The sequence below is a fragment of the Opisthocomus hoazin genome, chromosome 4, assembly GCF_030867145.1.
Source record: "Opisthocomus hoazin isolate bOpiHoa1 chromosome 4, bOpiHoa1.hap1, whole genome shotgun sequence".
Taxonomy (NCBI): Eukaryota; Metazoa; Chordata; class Aves; order Opisthocomiformes; family Opisthocomidae; genus Opisthocomus; species Opisthocomus hoazin.
Genome location: NC_134417.1, coordinates 76,383,218 through 76,403,550, shown reverse-complemented (window position 1 = coordinate 76,403,550; position 20,333 = coordinate 76,383,218). Strand labels below are relative to the sequence as shown.

The 20,333-nt window shown below is 42.6% G+C and overlaps 1 protein-coding gene across 2 annotated transcripts in view; it reads left to right on the top strand.

The window, feature by feature from the left end:
* The window catches only part of MKX (mohawk homeobox), a 47,542-nt gene extending 31,139 nt beyond the window's left edge, over positions 1-16,403 (top strand). Inside the window, exons 6-7 of one of the 2 annotated variants that reach the window (XM_075419591.1) lie at positions 13,631-13,664; positions 13,768-16,403. In XM_075419591.1, the coding sequence (XP_075275706.1) occupies positions 13,631-13,664; positions 13,768-13,954 (221 nt within the window). In that variant the 3' untranslated portion in view covers positions 13,955-16,403. The remainder of the gene's footprint in view (positions 1-13,630; positions 13,665-13,767) is intronic. The other variant, XM_075419593.1, reaches the window with a different exon arrangement.
* Positions 16,404-20,333: the final 3,930 nt, after the last annotated feature.

The window sequence follows — 20,333 nt, the reverse complement described above, 5'->3', positions numbered from 1 at the left end:
TTTTTTTGAAAGAACCACAGCAGAAGTCTCTTCTTGCCATCAAGATGCTCCTGCCTGAGGTGATAGTTGCCTAGGGAGTGCTGTGAGGAGAGTATTTTAAAAGCTATGCTTGACCTTGGCTTGCGGTTGGGGTTGGAGCTGTATGGCAGCACTAGTTGAGTCCTGCCTGTGGGTGAGCCACTCTCTCAGCGGTGCTTCGAGGGACTGGTTTTGCCAACACCTTGCTAGTTTGTTCATCCAAAGTGAAACGGTTGGTGGCAGCCAGCTAGGTCGGTTGTGTGAGGGCTTCACGTGCCCCAGTGAATCTGTACCCTCAAATACAACATTTGGTGGTGGTGTGCAGTCTGTTTGCCCGCTGTTGCAGAAGGAGGGTGAGGAGGAAAGCAGGTGCTGTCTGCACACGGGATTTGCTGCGTCTGCTTTGCAGACCCTTCGCAGGACTCCATAAACTTCGCAAACTGCAATGTGTAGGCTGTCGCTCTATGGGATAGCTATGGCTCACGGGCAAAAGTAAAAACTCTTGCAAAATGAAAGAAAAAGCTTTTACTGTTTTAAAAGTGGAAACATAAGTGCTACTAATAATAGCAGCAAGTTAATTAAAGAACATGCAACATTTCAGTTCACAGAGCTTAAAGCCTTTATGCTGTAGCTGTCTGGCTTGCGTGGCTGCTCAGAGTCCTCCTCTCATCCTCCATCCAAAGACTCAAAGCCTGGAGTTGGACTGTGGGGGGATCAAAGGATCTCAGGTTTTTTCCCCATAGTTATTCCCAAAAAAAATATGAGTGTTATTTATGTCTGGAACCATGGCCTCCTGTCTCGTTGCTTTTCTCTATAGAAATGGAAATTCAGCATCTTAATTCTTAAAAGGGGAATGAGGATGCGAGGCTGTCTATACAAATGCATGATTGTCGCAGATGCTGCTTACCCTTAGGAAAGCATCTAAGCAGGTCAGGGAAGACACATAAGCAAATTACAGAAGTGTGAGTTACTTTGAGATAAAGTTAATTTAGTTGCTCCTTGAGCAAAAAGTCCACAGTGATTTCCAACTGCATCTGTGTGAGGAGTTGCATTCTAAGAATGCAGATATTTCCCATATTTTTGTGCATAAATATGTTTAGCCCAGTTTCCCCTGACTGCAAACCCTGCTGGATGAAGGGGTTTTTTTGCTTATGGCAACAGGAGGGAAGACTGGTTATTTATACACGCTGATAAAGCTTCTGAGTTGTTTTTGATCTACAGATCTTTCAAATTATTCAAAATTCATGTTTTTTTTAAGTATGTCGGTGGATTTAACCATATAGCAAACTGTTGCAGGAGAGAATTCCCTGATAGAAATCTCCTGACTTCCAGAAAAACATGGATGAGATAATGCAAAACAAATATGTAGTAAATATGATATTATTGCCTTCTGCACCTGTCTTACATATTTTTGAAGCACCCTACCTCTGCGCCAACCTGGCATTTTTAAGCAAACAGTATTCACCCTATTCAGGGCAAAAATGTTGCAAGGGGATGCTTTAGACAACATTGTCTGTGATCTGGGAGGCTGATAGCCAGCAATTCAGTTGGGTTTTAGAGGAGGCTGTTGGCTTAAACTGCTGTTCGATCATGTCCACTATTGTGACTTGGGCTACACTGGTCAAGGTAAGCGGTGCCTTTTGGGGAGAAATATGTTTAATAGTTCTGGATAATAAATTTTTTCACTGTAGTAATAATATATTGTGCTTCAATAATTTGCCATTTTATTAGTATGAAGGCATGGAGTACTTTTTATCACTCATTATTTAAAAGATATGTGTCATTACTATCACAATTATTATTACTACTATTTTGGTGTAGTTACTATTTAGGTATAGTTTCCAGTGGCCAGTGCTGCTTTTTCAGGTGAGAGCTGTTTGCAATGATCTCAGAGAATCGGCATCTTCACTCAGAGAAACAGCCTGGGCACACTGCCCGTGGTTCAGATACTCTCTATTTGAAAGCAGATCTGTTTGGCTTGAAATATTGTGGCTTAGGGTCCTCTACAGCTCAGCAATTGTGTCTTTGCGAACTGCTCTTCCTGGGATGAATAGCAGAGGGTTTGAATACGCCTTGTTGTTATGCAGCGTGTCCTGCAGTTAGAGGAGCTGAACAGAACAGTAATAATCTCCGCAGCGTCATAGAGTGAGTTCTACAGAGGCCCCAAAATCCCTGCAATTGTGCTATACCAAGAATTGCAAGCAGGGTGTCAAGGTCAGCTTGAGCTACCAAGCCTTGTCTCTCCGCAGCGATCTTTGCTGCGATACAGGTCCATTAATGTGGCATAGCACTGCTGTCACGGCTCAGGCAGCGTGCTGTGCCACGTGGATACACAGAGCCCTGCTACGTGGTGCACATTTACTCAAGCGTGCCTCAGCGTCTGAGGCCCCGAGTGCTGAGAAGTCTGAATTCAGTCCCATGTTGTTATCAGTTGATGATGCTTCCCTGCTGGTTTCCAGAAAATCACTGTCTCCAAAGCAGCAGTGTGTGCTGAATAACAAACCCCCTCACATTCAGACTCTTCAGGTTTGGGAACAGAGCCAACATTCTTGAAGAATGATTTAGTGGCCAATAAACATCTGCAAAGTCTGTAAGACTGTCAGAAGCAGTAACATTGAAAGTAAAGATCATATCAGTAGCAATTCCCCTGTCCTGACAAGGCATTCAGTGCAAATATTTGTTCAGTCATCCTTGCTTTCATTCCCGTTATCACAGACAGTTTCACATGTTTTGCCAAAAGAGCAATTCCGTCTTCTTCCACAACGCTGTTCACATCCAAGGCCTTTGCAATGTTAAATACTGGGCTACTACTGTTTCAGGACCTCCCACACATGCTCCTTTGGAGTGCAGGAGCCTCATCCGTCTTATGCGGAGACTCTGCTGTGAAGGGCTCTTACAACTTCCAATTAGTGAGCGTCTGCAGTGTTAAGGCTTTGCTTGCTCCTTGAGAATTCAAGCTCAGTCTGGCTGATTTATTACACTGCACCAGTCTCCTTGATAGCCAGGAGAGTCTTTGAGCTCTTCTAAACACGATTCTCCTGGAGAGTCATTGAAATTGCACTGCGCTAGCACTCAGACTTGATTTTAAATTCAAGGTGATGTTTAGAGAAGAAGGAGGTGTTTCTGCTTCTTCAGAACCTCGTGGAAAATAGGTACATCTTCCTGAAGAAGTCTGGGCATGCGATGCTTCTGCTCCAAGGGCCTTCCGGCTTTTGCCTGGTTTGCTGCACTGCCCCTCACTCACTCAGCGAGTAGGAAAACTGAAAACACAGCCCTTCTTGAGATACCTCCCAGTTTACTAGAATCTCTGAGGGCCTGTTCAGAAGGTGTCTGGGAATATTTAGGTTTGGGAAGAAATCCTGTAATGGAAATAACAACAGTGCAAGTTGTGGTGAGCAGGAGCACCAAGACTGCAATAGCTTCACAAGGGAAAGCAAAGGGAGCAGAAGTAAAAACTGACTCAAAAATAATGCAATCAAACACTAAGATAATTTTTGTGTGAGTGGAGCTGAGAGTAATCCACAGGCAACCATATGCCCTGTGGCTCACTCAAAAGTGTTTCTTTCTGCTCGTTATTCTGCATAGGGTCAGGGAGGTGTGTGACTGCGGCTTTCTGTGTAGGTTCCTGTAATTCATCAGGATGTTGAATAAAGGGATTCCCATCCCATTTCTAGCTAGATGAGGAAAGAGATACTTTTCTGGTGCATGTGACCTGGCCCAGTTTGAAGGAAGCATCAAAACCCAGCTCACATCCTCACTGGGTGCTCGTTGCCACTTCTCTAGTGGCAAAGCACTAATGTGAATGCAGCTGAGCATCTCTGAGGACAGGATGATTAGTTTCAAGATGTGCTGTTCAGTGCCATTTGATACGTTCCATCTGGTCCTTTGCAAACTTTAATAAAGTTGTGTTCATAAGGCGTCTGTAGGATTTCACAAATGGAGAACTGAGGCACCAAAACAACTACAATTTGAGATACCTAGGACCTGGTGGATGCTTATGATTTCACGGCTCTTTGTACATTCAAAGCACAGCTCTCATTCACCTCATTTGCACCTGCGAGTGCTCAGCACCACTGAAGATGAGAGCCCAAGCTCTCGACTCGGACTCCAGAGACTGAGGAGTGTACTGTGGCATCTGTGACAAGGTTGGTTAGAACAGCTTATCCAGCCCCACACAAACCTGTAGCACAAGCAGAGACACTGTCAATCACTAACACGATTTACCTGGCGTTGTTAAATCCATCTGACTGTCTTTGATCTTCTTGCTTTCCCCTCCCAGAACAGCCTTGGAGCTGCTGTGCTGTGACGCTGGGGTGGTGCAGGGAAGGGTCTCACCTGCTGTTCCGGGTTGGGTCCCAGAGCAGGTCCGTCCTGCGCATTCAGGCAGGTGGTGACCACAGAAAATACCACGTGTGATTATACTGCTGTATCTCACAGGATGCTTAGTGGGAAGGCAGACTGCTTAGGCATTCCCATTTTTATGCACACATAATAAAGAAGCAGATACAGATATGTATATGTATGAATATATTTGTATGTCCTTAGAGATAGAAATAATTTTTAAAATTTAACATGTAATGCCTTGATTTGTAGGATCTGTTGTGCAGCAGTTGTCTGGGGTTACAGTGAGGCACTCGTGCAGCTTACAGCCGTTTTTACAGCCGTTTGACTGTTGGAGCCCTGTGTGTGCTTATGCATTTCCTTACAAGCTGCTTGAATTTTTATGCTTGTGATCGCACAGAGTGCAGTAAGTTTGGGACGTAACTTAGGTACCGGGGTTTAGTATTTGGACATACGTATTGTGCACATCCCAGTACACTATGCAGGGCATGGAAGTAGCTGTGTTTAAAGGGATCATATTTGTCAGGCTTTTCTTTATCTTACAGGCGAGTAAAAGAAACAGTGAATTTCCTCTCCCTGACAGACTTACCCATTCTTTACTCCATGCTGCCGGCTAAACACACTCTGGAAATCAGTTCTGGCATTCACTCAGAAGTTCCTCCACTTGCCTGAAAACACAGCACCTTGTAATTTAAATTGCCTTTGTGCAGCGTATGCCATGTCTGAGCCCGCTTGGCTCCCCGGGGCAGGAGAGGAGCTGGCTCCTGCGAACGGGGCCGCGGGAGTGAGGGGCACTTTTCTCCGAATTCTGCAGGAGGCTTCTGAAAATATCCTGTGTGCACGCATTCATATCATAACGTTACACCACATATGTAAGGTCTGCTCCCAAACCCACAGCCAACTAGCATAACAAAATCAGATTTTACTGCTGTAGTGTCAGCCTAGGGTTGAAATATGGCTTTGAAACCCTCCCTTTTTACCCCGCTTTTTTAATGAAAAACAATTGGGCTGGAGTGTAACAGTGCTTACCCTGGCTGCATTTTACTTTAGCTTTTTACTTTTAAAGCCTTATTTTAGGCTTTAAAAGCTCCCAATTAAACATTTTAGATCCAGAGTGAAAGCCTGAACATGCCTGCCTGCACAACAGCGAGATTCCTGGGTGGGAAAAGGATATTTTTATATTAAAAATAAAGAAAATGAACACAGTGGTATGTTTTCTCCCTTCATACTCCTTACTCTTCTTTTTCCTAATGAATCTTCATTTGTCAGTCTCTCATTTCCTTTTTGTAACATCTCCTAAGCCCTTTCTTTTCTTTTTTTTTTCTTCTTCTCCTTTCTCCTCTTTTCTGTATTTCACCCTCCCCGTTCCCTGCTGCCTGACTTGGTTTTCACTGTTAACCCATAATGGTTCCCCTACTTCATCCTTGCAGTCAGCACAGCACGTGCTGTAAATCCCTTTCTAAATAACACCAAAAAAACAGGAAGCCTAGGTCAGATATTTGTTTATCCATTATGAAATGCATGTGGGAGAATATCACCAAGGAATCTGACAACATTACGCTGTTAATTACATGCCAAGTCAATGAGGAAAGATTTTATTTCAGTCAGCTTTGCAGCAAACTTGAAAAGAACATAATACCGTATAGCCGTCAGTTCGTTAACAACTCACCTCCAACACTACACAGCCCCGACTCCCATTATAAGCTCAGCTAAAGTCTGGCTGAGAAAACAAGGCTCACACAGTGCCCTGCATCTCACCAAGGAGAACACACTGTCACTGGTCCTGGGAAATTTAGAGCCAGCCATGACGGCCTGAACAATGAAGTTGATTTACACCAGGTTTGTATCTAGTTTGCTAACTCATAAATTCTTACATGCAGGTGCATAGCCCAAGACTTTAAGACCATTTGCACCATGCCTACTATTATGTGGGGCTTTCAGTGCACTTACTAATGCAAATGTTACTACAGACCTGCAAACTCAGTTCTCTTTTATGCTTTATAAAATACACCTATCCCAGTCTCAGTGGGCATGTACACTCATTTTATAAAAATCACATGTATTAAAATGTAACTAGATGCCTGCTCCCACTTCAGCAGGCTCCAGGCTGCACAGAGACCTGTTTTAAGGTCTTCAAGTTCCCAGGTATTCAGGACAAAAACTTGAGTGGTACAAGTCTCTCACAGTTAAAGCTTGTATCTAATGTCTTGGTGCAAGAAGCAAATTTCAAAGAAAGGTTTCCCTGAAAAGGCTTGGTCTGAGGTGCGATGGCAAAGGGAGACTTCCAACATTGTCAAGACCCAGCCTATGGGTCTTAACAGAAGAGGTCAAATCAGGGCTAACGCTGTTCCTGGAAAAAAACACTGGGAGAACAGGGGAAAATATTCACTGTAGCTGTCACTGTGAACATAAATTGCCATTACGCAGTTTGTTCATCTGAAAGGACGTAACAGCTGATGACAGGTCAGTTGTTATACTTGGTGTCACTGTGAAGCCAAAGGAGTGAGGTGACGGGGTTCCGGGGGTGACTTCATTACAAGCTGCTCCATAACCTCCTCCTGGAAGAAAGAGAGCACAGTGGTAAATGAAAGCCATGCTGAAAAGAAGTTTTCTCTAGAGCCTGGGCCCAGAATCCCATTCCTGCAAGTTTCTGACAGCTTTCCTCCTCCCATCCAACAAAAGGACATGGTAATAAATCTTTGTCAGTAGAAATCTGGTACCTCCTGAGACTGGACCAGCTGCGATTGGTATGATACGCACTCCCAGGTCACGGTGCCTCACTGTGTCTGCAGCCGCTGGTCATCTGAAACTCAAACAGGGACTTTCATCACTCCACCAAAAGGCTCTGCTGCACGAGCACTGCCAGCCCCGACCGGGTGGTTTCGTGTGGACCAGTCCAGGAGCGGCAGGAGTGGCTTCACGAGGGACAACACTGAGCGGATCCCACGTGGAGGTGGCCCGGGGTCTGCAGGAGGTCAGCCACCGCTGCAAGTCTGGGGAACGTTTCTGTAGGAGGCTCTGTGGTTTGGAGTCTCTTCCAGCACGAGCTTTCCTGTCTGCGCTTCTCGGTAATTCATCCTTAATAGGTCTGATGTCCCTGAGGAAGCCTGGGAGGATGGTGCAAAAGGAAAGGGATTTTAAGAGTTGCTGTGCTGAATCGGACGAGTCCTGTCTATGTCTAGAAAGCCTTTGATAGAGCAGGTCTCTGGTTGAGCGGTATCCGCGATCAGAAACTCATTTGTCTGTTCACCTCAGGCTCAAAATGGGAGCACTGCAAGTGTAAGCATGGGAGGGCCAACTCCTGCTTCCTCCACTTCAAGCTAGAGGAGCTGAGGTATCCTGTGCTTGGGTTTTTCGAAAGGTGCTACAGTCTTTGCACCAAGATTAAATGACATTTCTTGTAAGAGGAGAGAGCCTGGCCTGGTGCTCTGGGCTACAGTTTCACCTCCCTTGCTCTGCTGAGCAGCCTGTGCTAAGCCACCTTCCCTCCCCAGATGTGGGTAAATGTTAGTTATACTGTGTGATTCATGGTTTAGTTTGGGATCCTTCGGGAGAAAAGGAGCTGTGTCAATGCAGAAGAGTACAGGAATATTAACTCCAGTTAACCCAATTTTTTCTTGGAGAACCAGAGATCTGAAAGTCGTATGTGCCCTGAAATCGTGGTTTGGAAAATACTAGAGTCAAGAGGTGTGTGTGTGACCTACAGAAATACCTCATCTCACCACTAATTTACTCACATGTAAACTTCATTTTTCATTCAGCAACCCCAATTTATTTCCCATTCCTCCCTCTTTTTCCTCCTCTTGCTTGTTTTGAAAATGCTGGTCAACACATGTTAAGCCAGAGTCTCCAAAACCAACAAAAGAAAGTTCAGGAGAGGCAGAGAGAGAAACAGCTGAATAACATTGCCAATTTTAAAATGAAGATAAGTTATATGGGAGCTTTTACTGAACCAACAAATATTTTATAGTGTTCATCATTTAGGGCCAGCAGTTCTTTTTTCCCCTCTGTTTTGAGCTAGAATAGAAGGTGTGTAATTCATCAGGAATCTGTTCATATTTAAGTAGCTTCAAGAAATATGACTGTCCTGTGGGACTGACCTACTGTGTCTTGACTTCCATGTCCATTTTTTCCCCACTACATAATGTTCTGTACCCTTTCTTCTCTGTCTCGTTCCCTCATTCACACGTTCTTTCTCCTGTTGGTTTCAGGCCATCTTTGCTTTGTCAGTGTTACCTGATAACACAAAGCAGGGTTTTAAGCCAGTTCTTGCAGTTTGGCTTGAGCTGCGCATAACACCGAGCAGGGGAGCAACGTGGATGCTTCTTGGTCCTACGTAAGTGGCTGGTCTTTCCTTTGCTGTTCCCGGCAGGGCCTTTAGGTGAAGTCAGTTCATCACCACACACGTGTGATATTCTTAGGTCAGAATTCTTAGATCCAAAGAATAAAAAGTAACTGTAATTAACATCATCTAGCACACCCCTGAAGTCATCCAAGTATATAAAAGTTATTAGTCTGGACTCGGCGAACAGTAAGCGTCTGAATTGTTCTGAAACATTTGAATGTGCCGCAAGCACCACGTAGCCAGAGAGCCTTTCTCTGTTGTACATTGGAGTAGGCATATGTGCTATGGAATTTATGCTCTAGCTTTCTTCCCTAGTACTGGAAGTAGTATGTAAAAGGACACTATGCATGTACTTAGATGTATATCTTCTTGTGGGTTATTTGTATATTATTTCAACAGCAGTCAGGTGTAATGGCAGTGTACCGGAGGTAAGTAATGTGATTGCCCAGTTCAAGGATGGTTTGCCTGCAAGAACCCTGGGGTTTATTTTCTTTGAGTGGGCCTTTCTGATAGCAGAAGAACAAAAGACAACATTTTAAATATAGGAGAAATCCTGGAAAATTCTGCTCTTAAACGCTTTTGAAATGGTCAAAGTATTGCCTAGGCGTGTTGACTTTGGACTTCTGAGACTCATTTCCATCTCTGCTAAAATGGGACTGCAGGCTACCTTGCAAGAGAGCTGTCAGGATCAGCCAGTGAATATTTATGAAGAAATTTCGTGGTGAAAAAAAAATAATATATGCTACATATATTATTAATAATTACGTGAGTCCTGAAAAATACCATACTGTATCACAAAGGTGGTATTGTCCAGTGACTACACTCCTGGCACTGCATGCTACAGTAAACTGTATACTGAAAACTCATACTAATGGAAAGGTATACAGGATTCCATTGGTAAGTGATTTATAGTGACTTCCTATTATAAACAAGGGGGAAAAAATATCCCGCCTTGCTGGTTTCTTTGGGTGGATGGTGAGAGCAGAATGAGACATTCCTGGCCAGGCAAAAGCTGATTTTCTGGATGCTTGCAACGGGGAGCAGAAAGAAGTACCAGAAAGTGAGGTATAAATGGCAATCCCTAGTTATAAATGATTGAGTTTCCATTTTCATAGTGCTTAAAACTTTCCAGTTGTAGAGCAAATAACTACTGTTTTAAGTGATGTGCAAACTTATAACAAAAGATGTTTCTGATGTTTAATATTAAATAGACTTACTATAGGACCTCAGTATATGCTGAAAGCCTACCAACATCCTTTCACAAGAAGCATGTTGCTTTCTGAGACAGAACAAACCACCTTCAGCAGCAGCTACTTTTTGGGCTTCAAATAATAAATATGTTACTGAGTGCAACTGTAGTTTGTTTAGGAAGGTCATTTTTGCTGGCCAGTGGTATGCAGTTGATAAACTTCAGTGTACACCCTATCAAATGGGTCTTGGGGACCATGTGGAATATAATAATGCATCAGCATTGGCTTTCTCTGGAGGGACTTGACACATTGATTTAAGCCTGACGAGTCTGTAGGGGTTGAAATTTGTGTGACAGCCTGCCTTGATCCAACTAGTGAGAGGACTGTACTTCTTCTGGAGAGACCAGAGCTGGCTGCCACCCAAGGTATGTTAGAGTTAACCAGAGCACTTGGGGAGGGCAGGTATGGTGCATCCTTGGTGCCTCGTATAACGTGCTGCCTCTCATGTAGTGAGAGAGGGCTCCTGAGTGAAGTGCAAGATCTGCCTATCAGCACTTGCTCTGGGCTGAGTCCTTGGCTGAGGCTACTCACTGACATTCAGCATGCTGCATCATTTTTCCATTCCTTCTGCCACCATTTCCGGAGATGTTACCCAGTCCCAGTGCCATTTCCTCATGGCCTCAGAGAAGAAATCTAGGAACATGTTGTGTGATGGTCAAGAAACAGAACACTTTCTATACTGAGAATGCTGTTCTTCGACTATATTTACGAAAAAGTCTCACTAAAATGTTGCTTGTACAGTTGAAATATACTTTGCAACTGTTGTGCAGATGTCAAATATCAAAAGCTTTAATTAGTAATCGGGGGTAGAGCAGGTAGGTTGCAAAAGATGAAGAAAAAGCAAAATGTTGGACAAGATTCTCATTTATTTTTTTTTCAAATTTGATAAAATTTTGTCATCTATGCTCCCTCTCTTGTCAGTGAAGAGCCAGACATGACCAAACTGTGATTCTTCCAGGCTGAACAAAGCAGTTAAGGCTGTAGTTACATCACCGGTTTAATCTCCAAAAGAGAGACATGGTCCTCCCCTCGTCCAGCTCACAGCATATCCACGTGGAGGATAGTGTTGCCCAAAGGGAAACAGTGAGGGGAGGTGGCCACAGAAGAGGGCTTCATGATCTGGCTTTGCAGCAGCATTCAGGGGTTAGACAAGTGGGCTGAAACCCCTTCTTGGAGGACATCTTTGTTGTTTGTGAACGGAGTCTGGACACCTAGCCTGGATAAAGTTATATGACTTGAGTGGCAGGTTCATGGAAAGTGGGGTGAACCCTACTCTTCTTTCGAGTTGGATCCCATTGGTTTTACCGGCAGGATGTCAAGGAGAGCATGGGGAATGGTTTTTGTCTCTTTTAATGTGATTATGCGCATCCAAAAAATGGTGGTAATACTTCCTTCACTAAGGGCTGTTCAGACAGAGGTGAGCTGCTTGGATGCTATGGTAGTGCAAACTGAGATATGCTGTCAGAGGTTTGGTATAGCAGAAAAGGGTTTTTGGCAAGAAAAATGGGACCTGTGCTTTGAAATGATGGATTTTCAGACTTCTTTGTACTAACATGCTTTTACAGCAGTTATTAGCAAGAGCTTTGCAAATTATCGGTGATGGTTTTATTGTAACCCAGTTTCAAGTTTCTTTGACACAAATTATTTGTTTTAAAAAACATAAAATATGAATGGAATAATACATGACTTGTAATTCAGGAAAAATCTTCATCAAAGTTAAAGACTGGGTAGCTCTTTGCTTCTGGATTGTACTTTTTAGCTTTGCTACTGCTTTTATATACCATGGGCAAGCTGCTTTCTTTTAGAGCTGGCTAAACACCAGTAAAAAATATTTGCAAATACTCCTTCAAATAAACGCTGGAATTGGAATTTGTGTCACCATTCACACCTACTTTCCTCAGAAGTTTGTACAAGCAATTTTTTTGTTCGTAGGAAATATTTTCCAACAGCGAAAGAAACTGACAGATGCTTGAGAGAGGTGTATTTATATCCAGGTTTGCTCTGGCAACGACATTCTCTATTACTTGCCATTTCCATTTCTATACCTACTGACCTATTCAGTCCTAAACCTCCTCTTTAAAATTGTCTCTGTTAAAAAAAAAAAAAAAAGAAAAATTGTTTATAGCCACGTACAGCATGAAGAAGGAGACTTTTGGTGTCGTGCAGTACCTTTCTCTAGATCAAACACTTCGTTTTCCTTGGTTCCCTCTCCTCTGGTTGAAATTCCCATTCAAGCATTGACCCAGGAGAGCTTAAGAGATACTGATTTAAGAAGTGCTGTTTTGGAACAAAATGTAAACCTTGGTCACTTGTGGACATTTATTTATAAAGCTGTTTTGCGAAAGGATGGAAGCCTGCTAAATCAAGCAGTTTGGCAAACATCTGACCTCTGAAATTACAGCTGGTCTCCCTGCATTTCTTCTGGTGAGACTGTGGTCTTTGGTGGTCACCTCCAAGTGCTGAGGACCACAGCTGGGCTGAGCTGTTCGACATGGGTTGGCTGCGTGAGAAAATGGGCTGCTGGTCGGTGTTGGGCAAAGTCGCTCGTAAATGGAGAGCTGTCAAGGGTTGCAATGTGCTTTGGGACCTATGCCACCAGGAGCTCTGAAACATCAACTTTTAATTAATAATCTGATGGAAATCTAGCAATAAGGTGGATTTTCAGTTGGGAATCCAGCCTCATAAAGAAATGCTTTACTTCATGAGATTTATGCTCTGTTCAGGGGCGTTTTGGGTCCTGTAGGCATTAGTGCTCATGCCGTTGCTGTTCCTTTTGTTAGACTGGTTCTCCATAGGTGTTGCCATTCAGCATCGGCTTCTTACTCCTCTATAATGTGTTTCTGTGTCAGGATAGCAAGCCCACTGAATAAAGCTTACACATTTCTGCCTGGTAAATATTTCTGGCTTCTCTACGACGTGAGGACTTAATGAATGAACAAATGTGACTCTTGATGGGAAAGTGTAGCTTATGCCTGTGATGCGATTTCATCTTTGAAGACCGTTAACCAGGTGTGCTTGTTACTTGTATCCTTCTCAGCCTGCCCCTGTGACGGAGTCGCAGCCTGGGCAAGGGGCGCATTGAAAGCCACACACATCATCCGTGTATGGGTGAGAGTCCTATTTTTAGTGCATACAAGAAGGCATTCACCAAAGGGCAATTAAGTGGATTTTTATTTTTAGGTTTTGCAATTCCTTATGTCCTTGGGATTTATGTTTTGAAAAACTAACTTTATCACCTACGAAATGTAGGTCAACCTCCAAGACCAGGTTTATTCTCATTATTGCCAAAATAACCAAAACACTTTTTCCCAGACAGGGCTGGTGTGGGAGCGCTGGGCAGCATTCAGCACCGGTTCTGCCTGTGTGGTTCTGGTGAGACTCGGTGAGGTTCTGCCTCACCAAGACACTTTTCTGTAAGGTCGTGTCTCGGGACCCTCCCCACAGCACTATTTTTGACACGTGCCCTGCTCCATGCTCAGTGTAGATTTCTCCAGGCAGGCGCTTGTGTGAAGCAAACCCTTTAAATGTGTCCAAACAAAGATTTTATTTGGAAATCTGGTATCAATTTTGGAATTAATCTTGGGTTATTTTTCCATGTGCCTTTCCATGAACTTGCTTGTTTTAAAAACTATTAAAAGAAAACAGACATTTTTATTTTTTTTTTTTCTGTTTTCAGAAACTCTGGAGAATGGACCAAATAAGTGTGAAAGGTGAGTAAGGGACTTCACAGTTTTCCAAAATTATTACGGTTTTCCTGACATCACATAGCTATGTGAGCTGTATGTGTAAATATTTGTTACTGCTTGAATCTAGCACAGCTAACAGAAAAGGAACCAGCAAAGATGAAACGTACTGGAAGGAGATCAACGCAGCTATGGCCCTAACGAACCTTGCCCAGGGGAAGGATAAACTGCAGGGAACTACCAGCTGCATCATTCAGAAATCATCACATATATCAGAAGTAAAGACTGTTAAAGTGCCATTAGTTCAGCAGTTTTAAGAGATGAGTCCTTTTTCTTTTTCCTGTCAAACGGACATTTTCCTCACAGGATTGGTTTTCAGCAAAATCAGATTCACACAGATGAGGCAGATGTGGAAAATAGGCCCCCTTTTACAGTACGGTCAATCTAAAAAAGTAGTGTTCCTTCTGTCTTAGACGTTTTCATTGTATTAAATGAAATGTTCAATTGCTTCTATAAAAGGCATGTAAATTATAAGAAAAACTGTTTTTATCAAAACATTAACTTATTTTATGTTAATCAAAGTGCTCATAAGATGTTTGCATTGCTATTACAGTAAGTGCCTTGCTTTCAAAAAATAAGCTATAACGTGGGCATAGTACAACAGTATTATGCCTCAAAATGACAATGCCATAATGCTTAAACTTTGTATATTATTCCAAGTGGGCTTAAGCAGCCTAGGGCTAAACACATTACTGCTGGAGGTCCTGGAGAATTGTGCTTATTTGATGTGTACAAATTGACGAGTCTTAATGAAATTGTTCCATCATTTTCTCTCTCTTTTTTTAATCAACAGTGTTATAAAAATTGTACAGTATGTTTTGTCAAAGTGACAATGACGTTGTTATGCATGTTTCTTACCTGTATATGCAGTATATTAAAATACCAAAATCGTTCCTTTGAAAAGTGCAATACTCTAGAACACACAAGAAATAAGTTAATTGTTCAGATTATTTTGAACTTACACATATGCTCCCAGCTGTGTTGCTCATTAAAGATTTCTAGTTGAGAAGGTTCTTGCCAGACTAGCTGTAAATTCAAGTTGAATTTCTATAATTTTAAAGCTTTGCTAGTGACTTACTGAAGTTCTGATTGATAGAAGTAAAGTCGATTTCTTCTTGTACAAAATTAAATCTATAGTGCCATTTGTTATTTGCAATGGAGCTTAAAAACGTTTCCGTGGTGGAAATTATTACCTTAATGTGGTTTAAACATTTTAATTTTGTATGTACTGCATAAATGAGGACAGTTGATTGACAGTTCCCATTTCAGTGAGAAAAAGCTATAAAATAAACTATCAAAGCCCAAACTAGAATCACAAGTGGGAAATGAAACATGGAAAAATCTTAGCATTTAAAGTGGGAGGGTTTTAAGTAGGTACTAAACCATGTATTAAATCGTGTCTCTAAACTTGACTGCTATCAAGTGTAATAACTAGCATAAAACCAGTTTTATTTTTAACTTTTGTTGGGAGATGTAGAAGTTATTCTTAAGTCATATAACAATAGTCTAATGAGGTTTACAGTGCTTGAATAAACAGTGGCAAAGCCAGAAATGATTTATACTGAATCAGTTATAGAAAACTGGAAAAGAGCTGATTGTTGCTAGGATTTGGATTTTTTCCTGTGGGTATTCTGTCAGGTTTTTTCCTACTCACCCCTTTCCTTGTTTCTCTTTTTGGTGAGCCATCAATGAACAAGACAAGACTTGAGTCCTGCTCCCACTGCGTTTAATGGCAGAACTCGCACTTCAATGGAAGCAGGACTGCTAATGATGAAACTAACTTGCAAGTAGAGGCTGTTCCAGTTGCACTAAAATAGTCAAGATACATTGCAAATGTCAGCCTTCGTGTGACTTCTTAGGAAACTTCTTGATGTAACATAACATGTTGTTGGGTTTATTTAGTGTACAATGAAAATGATTTGATATGAAAATATTTTGTACATATATATTTTTACTTTGTTTTCTAAATTGCTGATTTGCATTTACTGAAAGTGCCAAGCAAGAAATGTATGTCATGACTGTATGAACAGTTGAAGTATATGTTTTACTGACTTGCATCATTATGTGTCTAAGATTCCATGACATTAATTTTTGATACTTTACTGGATTTTGACATAATAATGTGAGTTTATAACTAATAGCAGAGAGTTAATACTTCACTTTTGTTCATACTATTGTAAGTTATTCTGGTATTAAATATTTTGTGACAATAAATTGATGGGTTTTGACAAACTTTTGTGTTAGAAATATTCACAGTGTTTTGTCTGTATAAACAACAATGAAATTCGTCATGTAAAAAAGGTACTTCTGGGGACTTCTCTGGAGTAAAACTGGAGAAGACAAGCCATTGTATAAACAACTTGTTCATGGTTCTTTTTTTAAATGATCAAAGCACAAAGACTAATCTGTAAAACACATCAAGTGGGTTTTAAATTTAAGAAATACTTGGCATAATTTCTTGTTACCATTTCCTTTAATTTATTTTTTTTTCTACTGCTGCTTTAGAGTTTCCTGAAAACACAAATTCTAGTGAATTATGTGTGTGTCTTTTATTAAATAACAAAAATCATGATCAGTGCTGAGCCAACAGCTAATGAAGACTCGATAATTATTTATGATATTGGAAAAACAAACATTATTACTATTGCTCTTCTTTGTTTCAACATATGTAACCATTTTAGTAAAATAAATAACTGCAAACAACATCTTGCTGGTTTGAATTAAATATTCATTCATCTGTCCTTATTCATTTGTATTTCTGGTTTCTCTAAACTTGGATAGAAGTGTGTGATGGGCAATGACAAAACAGGAATGCTAGTCTTTTGGTTAATACACCTTGCGGTGAGCAGCTATATGAAGTAGTTTAGCACATCCCTGATGAAAATGACTGTTCAGCAAGTTTAGGCTGGTGACAACATGGCATGATGCTTATAAATCCTCCACACTGGAGGAGCGCAGAGGGAAACCGTAGCTAATCACTGTCCTGAGTGACTGGAGAAGGTCCATGAGCTGGGAAAGACTGGTCATTTAGGGCTTTTTGTGAGTACAGGCTACATTTGTCTACAGTACCATGTATGGATACACTCTGGCTGCGGAGCCTTGGTGGAGAAGAAGATGCAGTCAGCCCATCTAGAAGTTCAGTGCTCATAGTAATGAGAGCCCAGTGCAACTGGTCTCCTAATTTGCCTCAGCAAAGTTCCTCCAATTGCATGGGAGGAGTGACAACTAAGGTTTTGGTGGGCACTTGGCACTTTCAGGTTTTGTGTCCTGCTTATCTGTGATATATGTATACCACTGTAACATCTGTGGCCATCCAACATGACAAAGGAGATTTGGATGTTCAGTTGATAATGTGAGTTCCTGAGGGAATATGTATAGCCTGACTTTTGCTGTTGGGATTGCATAGAAACACCCACATCCTAATGATGCTGAGCTTCTTGGTATCTACTTCGTACTCGAGTCTGACATGAAGAAACCAACTCATTCTGCTCCCAGCTACTCTGTCACATCATTTGCAAGAGCTGAGTACTCCCAACCTCTTGTAAACCATGGAGAGTAAGGGGAGCTCCAATTTTGCCAGGTTGCTCAGTAGTTAGAATATACATTGGGATCAGGACTACAGTCTCCTCTTCCAGCATCATACAACAGCTACAACCATTGAGCTATAGTTCTCTAGTTCTCACTTTGTGGCCTCGTGATATGTATGCCAGATGAAGCAGTTTCACCAGGCAGACAGAGCAAGTCCTGGGACAATCCACAGGCTATTTTGAGAACATTTGGTAACTTGATGGCTTAAGTTCTAATGTGAAGTTTGGCAAAGGATTGCGGCTAGACTTGGATGACCACATGCAAGTGCTTGAAGTAACCACTGCACTGTGGGTTAGAAGGAGAAGATGGGGAGGGAGGTTGATAGCACCTTTGTACTGTGCAAGGAAGAATGCATTTAGCTTAGGCTAGGGGAAAGGCTGTGTGGGCTTAGACCTGTTTCTTCATTATCACTTTATTCAGCTAGTTTTTCATTATGTGCCCTGGCTTTGATGAATGATGATTTTATCCACCTAAACTATCCATCAGTGGACATCCACAACACCAAATGTGAGATGCTATTACAGGAAGCAACCTTGATTCTGAAAATGTGTGAGATCTATAATAATGATGAGCTGCTGGAAATCACCATACTCTCAATGCCCAGGAAGTCCTCCTTTGTACCCCCTGTAACATCCCCAGCAGCAGGAGAGAATGTGGGAATCGTTCTGCATCAGTCAAAAGGGGGCCTGCACTGGGGAAAGGAATTTGTGGCTGCCCTGGGGATGCTCTGGAGTACCAGGGAGCTGCCTTCACTCCCTGCTTTGCCACAGTGAGTGAATACTGGCGCGAGGAATCACTCAGGGCCAGTCAGGGCCAGCAGCGTGCTGGTGAGGCACACCGTACCCTGCCTGCCAAGGCACTGCCAAGCAGCGGGGCTGCAGCCACCAAACTAAGAGCCTCCTTCAGGAATCCTTCCAGAGATTTTCAGGCTCAGTGATGCCTCTTTTTCTTTTGGTCTTGAGGAAGACCTGGGCCTTATTTCCCTGCATGGCTTCCAAGGGCTGGAGGAGATGGGTGTATCTGCTGGTAAGTCCCCTGTGTGGGGTGGAAGATGAGAGTAAGTGTGACTAATCATCCAACCTCCAAAAGCTGCAACAAAGTTCAGGTAAGTTGAGCTCCACCAGAGCTATACAAGTCTTATTCCTAGTTTCCGCATTCAAAAGAGCTCTGAGGATCTCAGAGCAGCCCTGGCAGAGTCAGGATCTCAGTACTGCCAGGAGAGAAAAGCAGTTACAACAGCAAAGCTTGTCACTGCTCCTTGGGCTGTGTGCTGCCTCAGATGCCCACCTGCTATGTGGGAAAGGGAAGGGTGCAGCTGCCTTCTATGATGGCTGACCTTCTCACCCATACCAATGTATTTTTTGCTGTGAACTCCCATGTTCTGCTACGAAGCCTTCAATTCAAGCTGTGCTTCCACTCAGTCCTTAGTGTTACCACACTTTCTTAAACGCTGGCCTGTTACTTGCAGGAAAACGGAGTCTGGACTTGGCACAGCCTGAGGACACCAGACCCTCCGGTACTCCACAAGCAGCTCTGAAGTCCATTGGACACCAATTCAGTGGTCACAGTGACATCTTCAAGGATGACAGACCCCTGTTTTATTCCTGTGTTACTATGAACATTCTGTGAGACTCTTGGAGAATCAGAAGGAACCTCAAAGGGATTCACGCTCCTAAGCTAATAAATCCAAGCATTTCTGAAGGTCCAAGGGCCAAGGCATGTTTTCATGGCCAAGTGCAGACAGTTGCATGCCTGCTCTGAGCCAGCTGGATGGGAACATGGCCTAGTTCAGAAACTGGGTAGCCAAGCTTGGCATCAAGCCTGAGTTGCTACATCAAGGTCCCCAGCAGAGGATGGACTGGACTCAGCACGGTGGGAATATGTCTATGCAGCTTTTGGACCATTGCTTGTTCTATGCCTTCACTTGCCCACAGAAATGTCCTCAAATTTCTCTGTGCTTTGGTGCAGCATTTCAAAGAGGAAAATAATCCTGCTCTGCGTGGCTGTGTTATTGTGTGTGGAAGGGCACGGATAGTTGGGAGCTGCTCTGGTGCAATACCTGCCTAGCCAAGGCGGGAAAGTGAGATGAAGCAAGACGCAAAGGGCTGAATTGCCTGAGACCACTGTTTTGACACACTACAAGGGAGGCAATGGGAATCCAGCCTGGATGTGAGTTCATGATGTACAAGCTGGTTTGCCAGTGTCAGGGTGTGCTTGATCCCTGTTAGGAGCAGAATTGAGACCCAGACCCACCGATTTCACAGTGCTGAGTTGCTGAGCCAGTGTTTAGGTTTGGGCCCCATCTTGAAACTCCTCTTGTTTAACAAGAAGGGAGGAGGTTGGCTAAAATACAAGTACCTTGTGAAAAAAAGAAGAAAAAAAAAAGAAGTGGAAAAGAGACATGAATGCCTAATGCAACAGAAAAAAAAATCCCAAACCTCCTTAATGTTGCAGTTATGTCAGCTTGGGTTATTGGCAGTGGAAGTGGTTATTGGCAGCGGAAGTTAGACCTGGCTTCAGGCTAATGTAACTCACGCACCTGACTTTTTAAAAGAAGCTGAGATCTGGTTTCTTTATGGATGGGCTTTTTTTCGTTTGTGGTGTTGCTCCCTTATTCAGATTTCCTTAGCTTTCCTTTCAGCCAATTTTGGACTTGATTCTCCTTCTATCTTTCTTCCTGCCTGAAAAGTCTCCTGTTACATGCAGGCAGCAATGGGATCCTTCAAGCCAAAGCTCATTCTTCTGGCTTTGCAGTTTCTAGGGCCATAGAGGTGAAGGATGTATGATTCAACAAGCTGGTGTTCACTGACAAAAGTCTGGTATCTCTCTTCTCCCAGCCAGTGAACATTTGCAGTCTCAGGAGTGTGCAACAGAGGTTCTTCAACCAACAAGCTCCACCATCTATCACTTCACTCCTTACTACTACTGCTTTTGGCTATCTTAACTCCCAAAAGGACTGTCAATTTAACCATAACTACCTAAGAACTGCCAAGTCTCTTTTTATGAGCTGCTGTTGAGAGTTTAGCTATTTAAGGCTGATTTTAAACA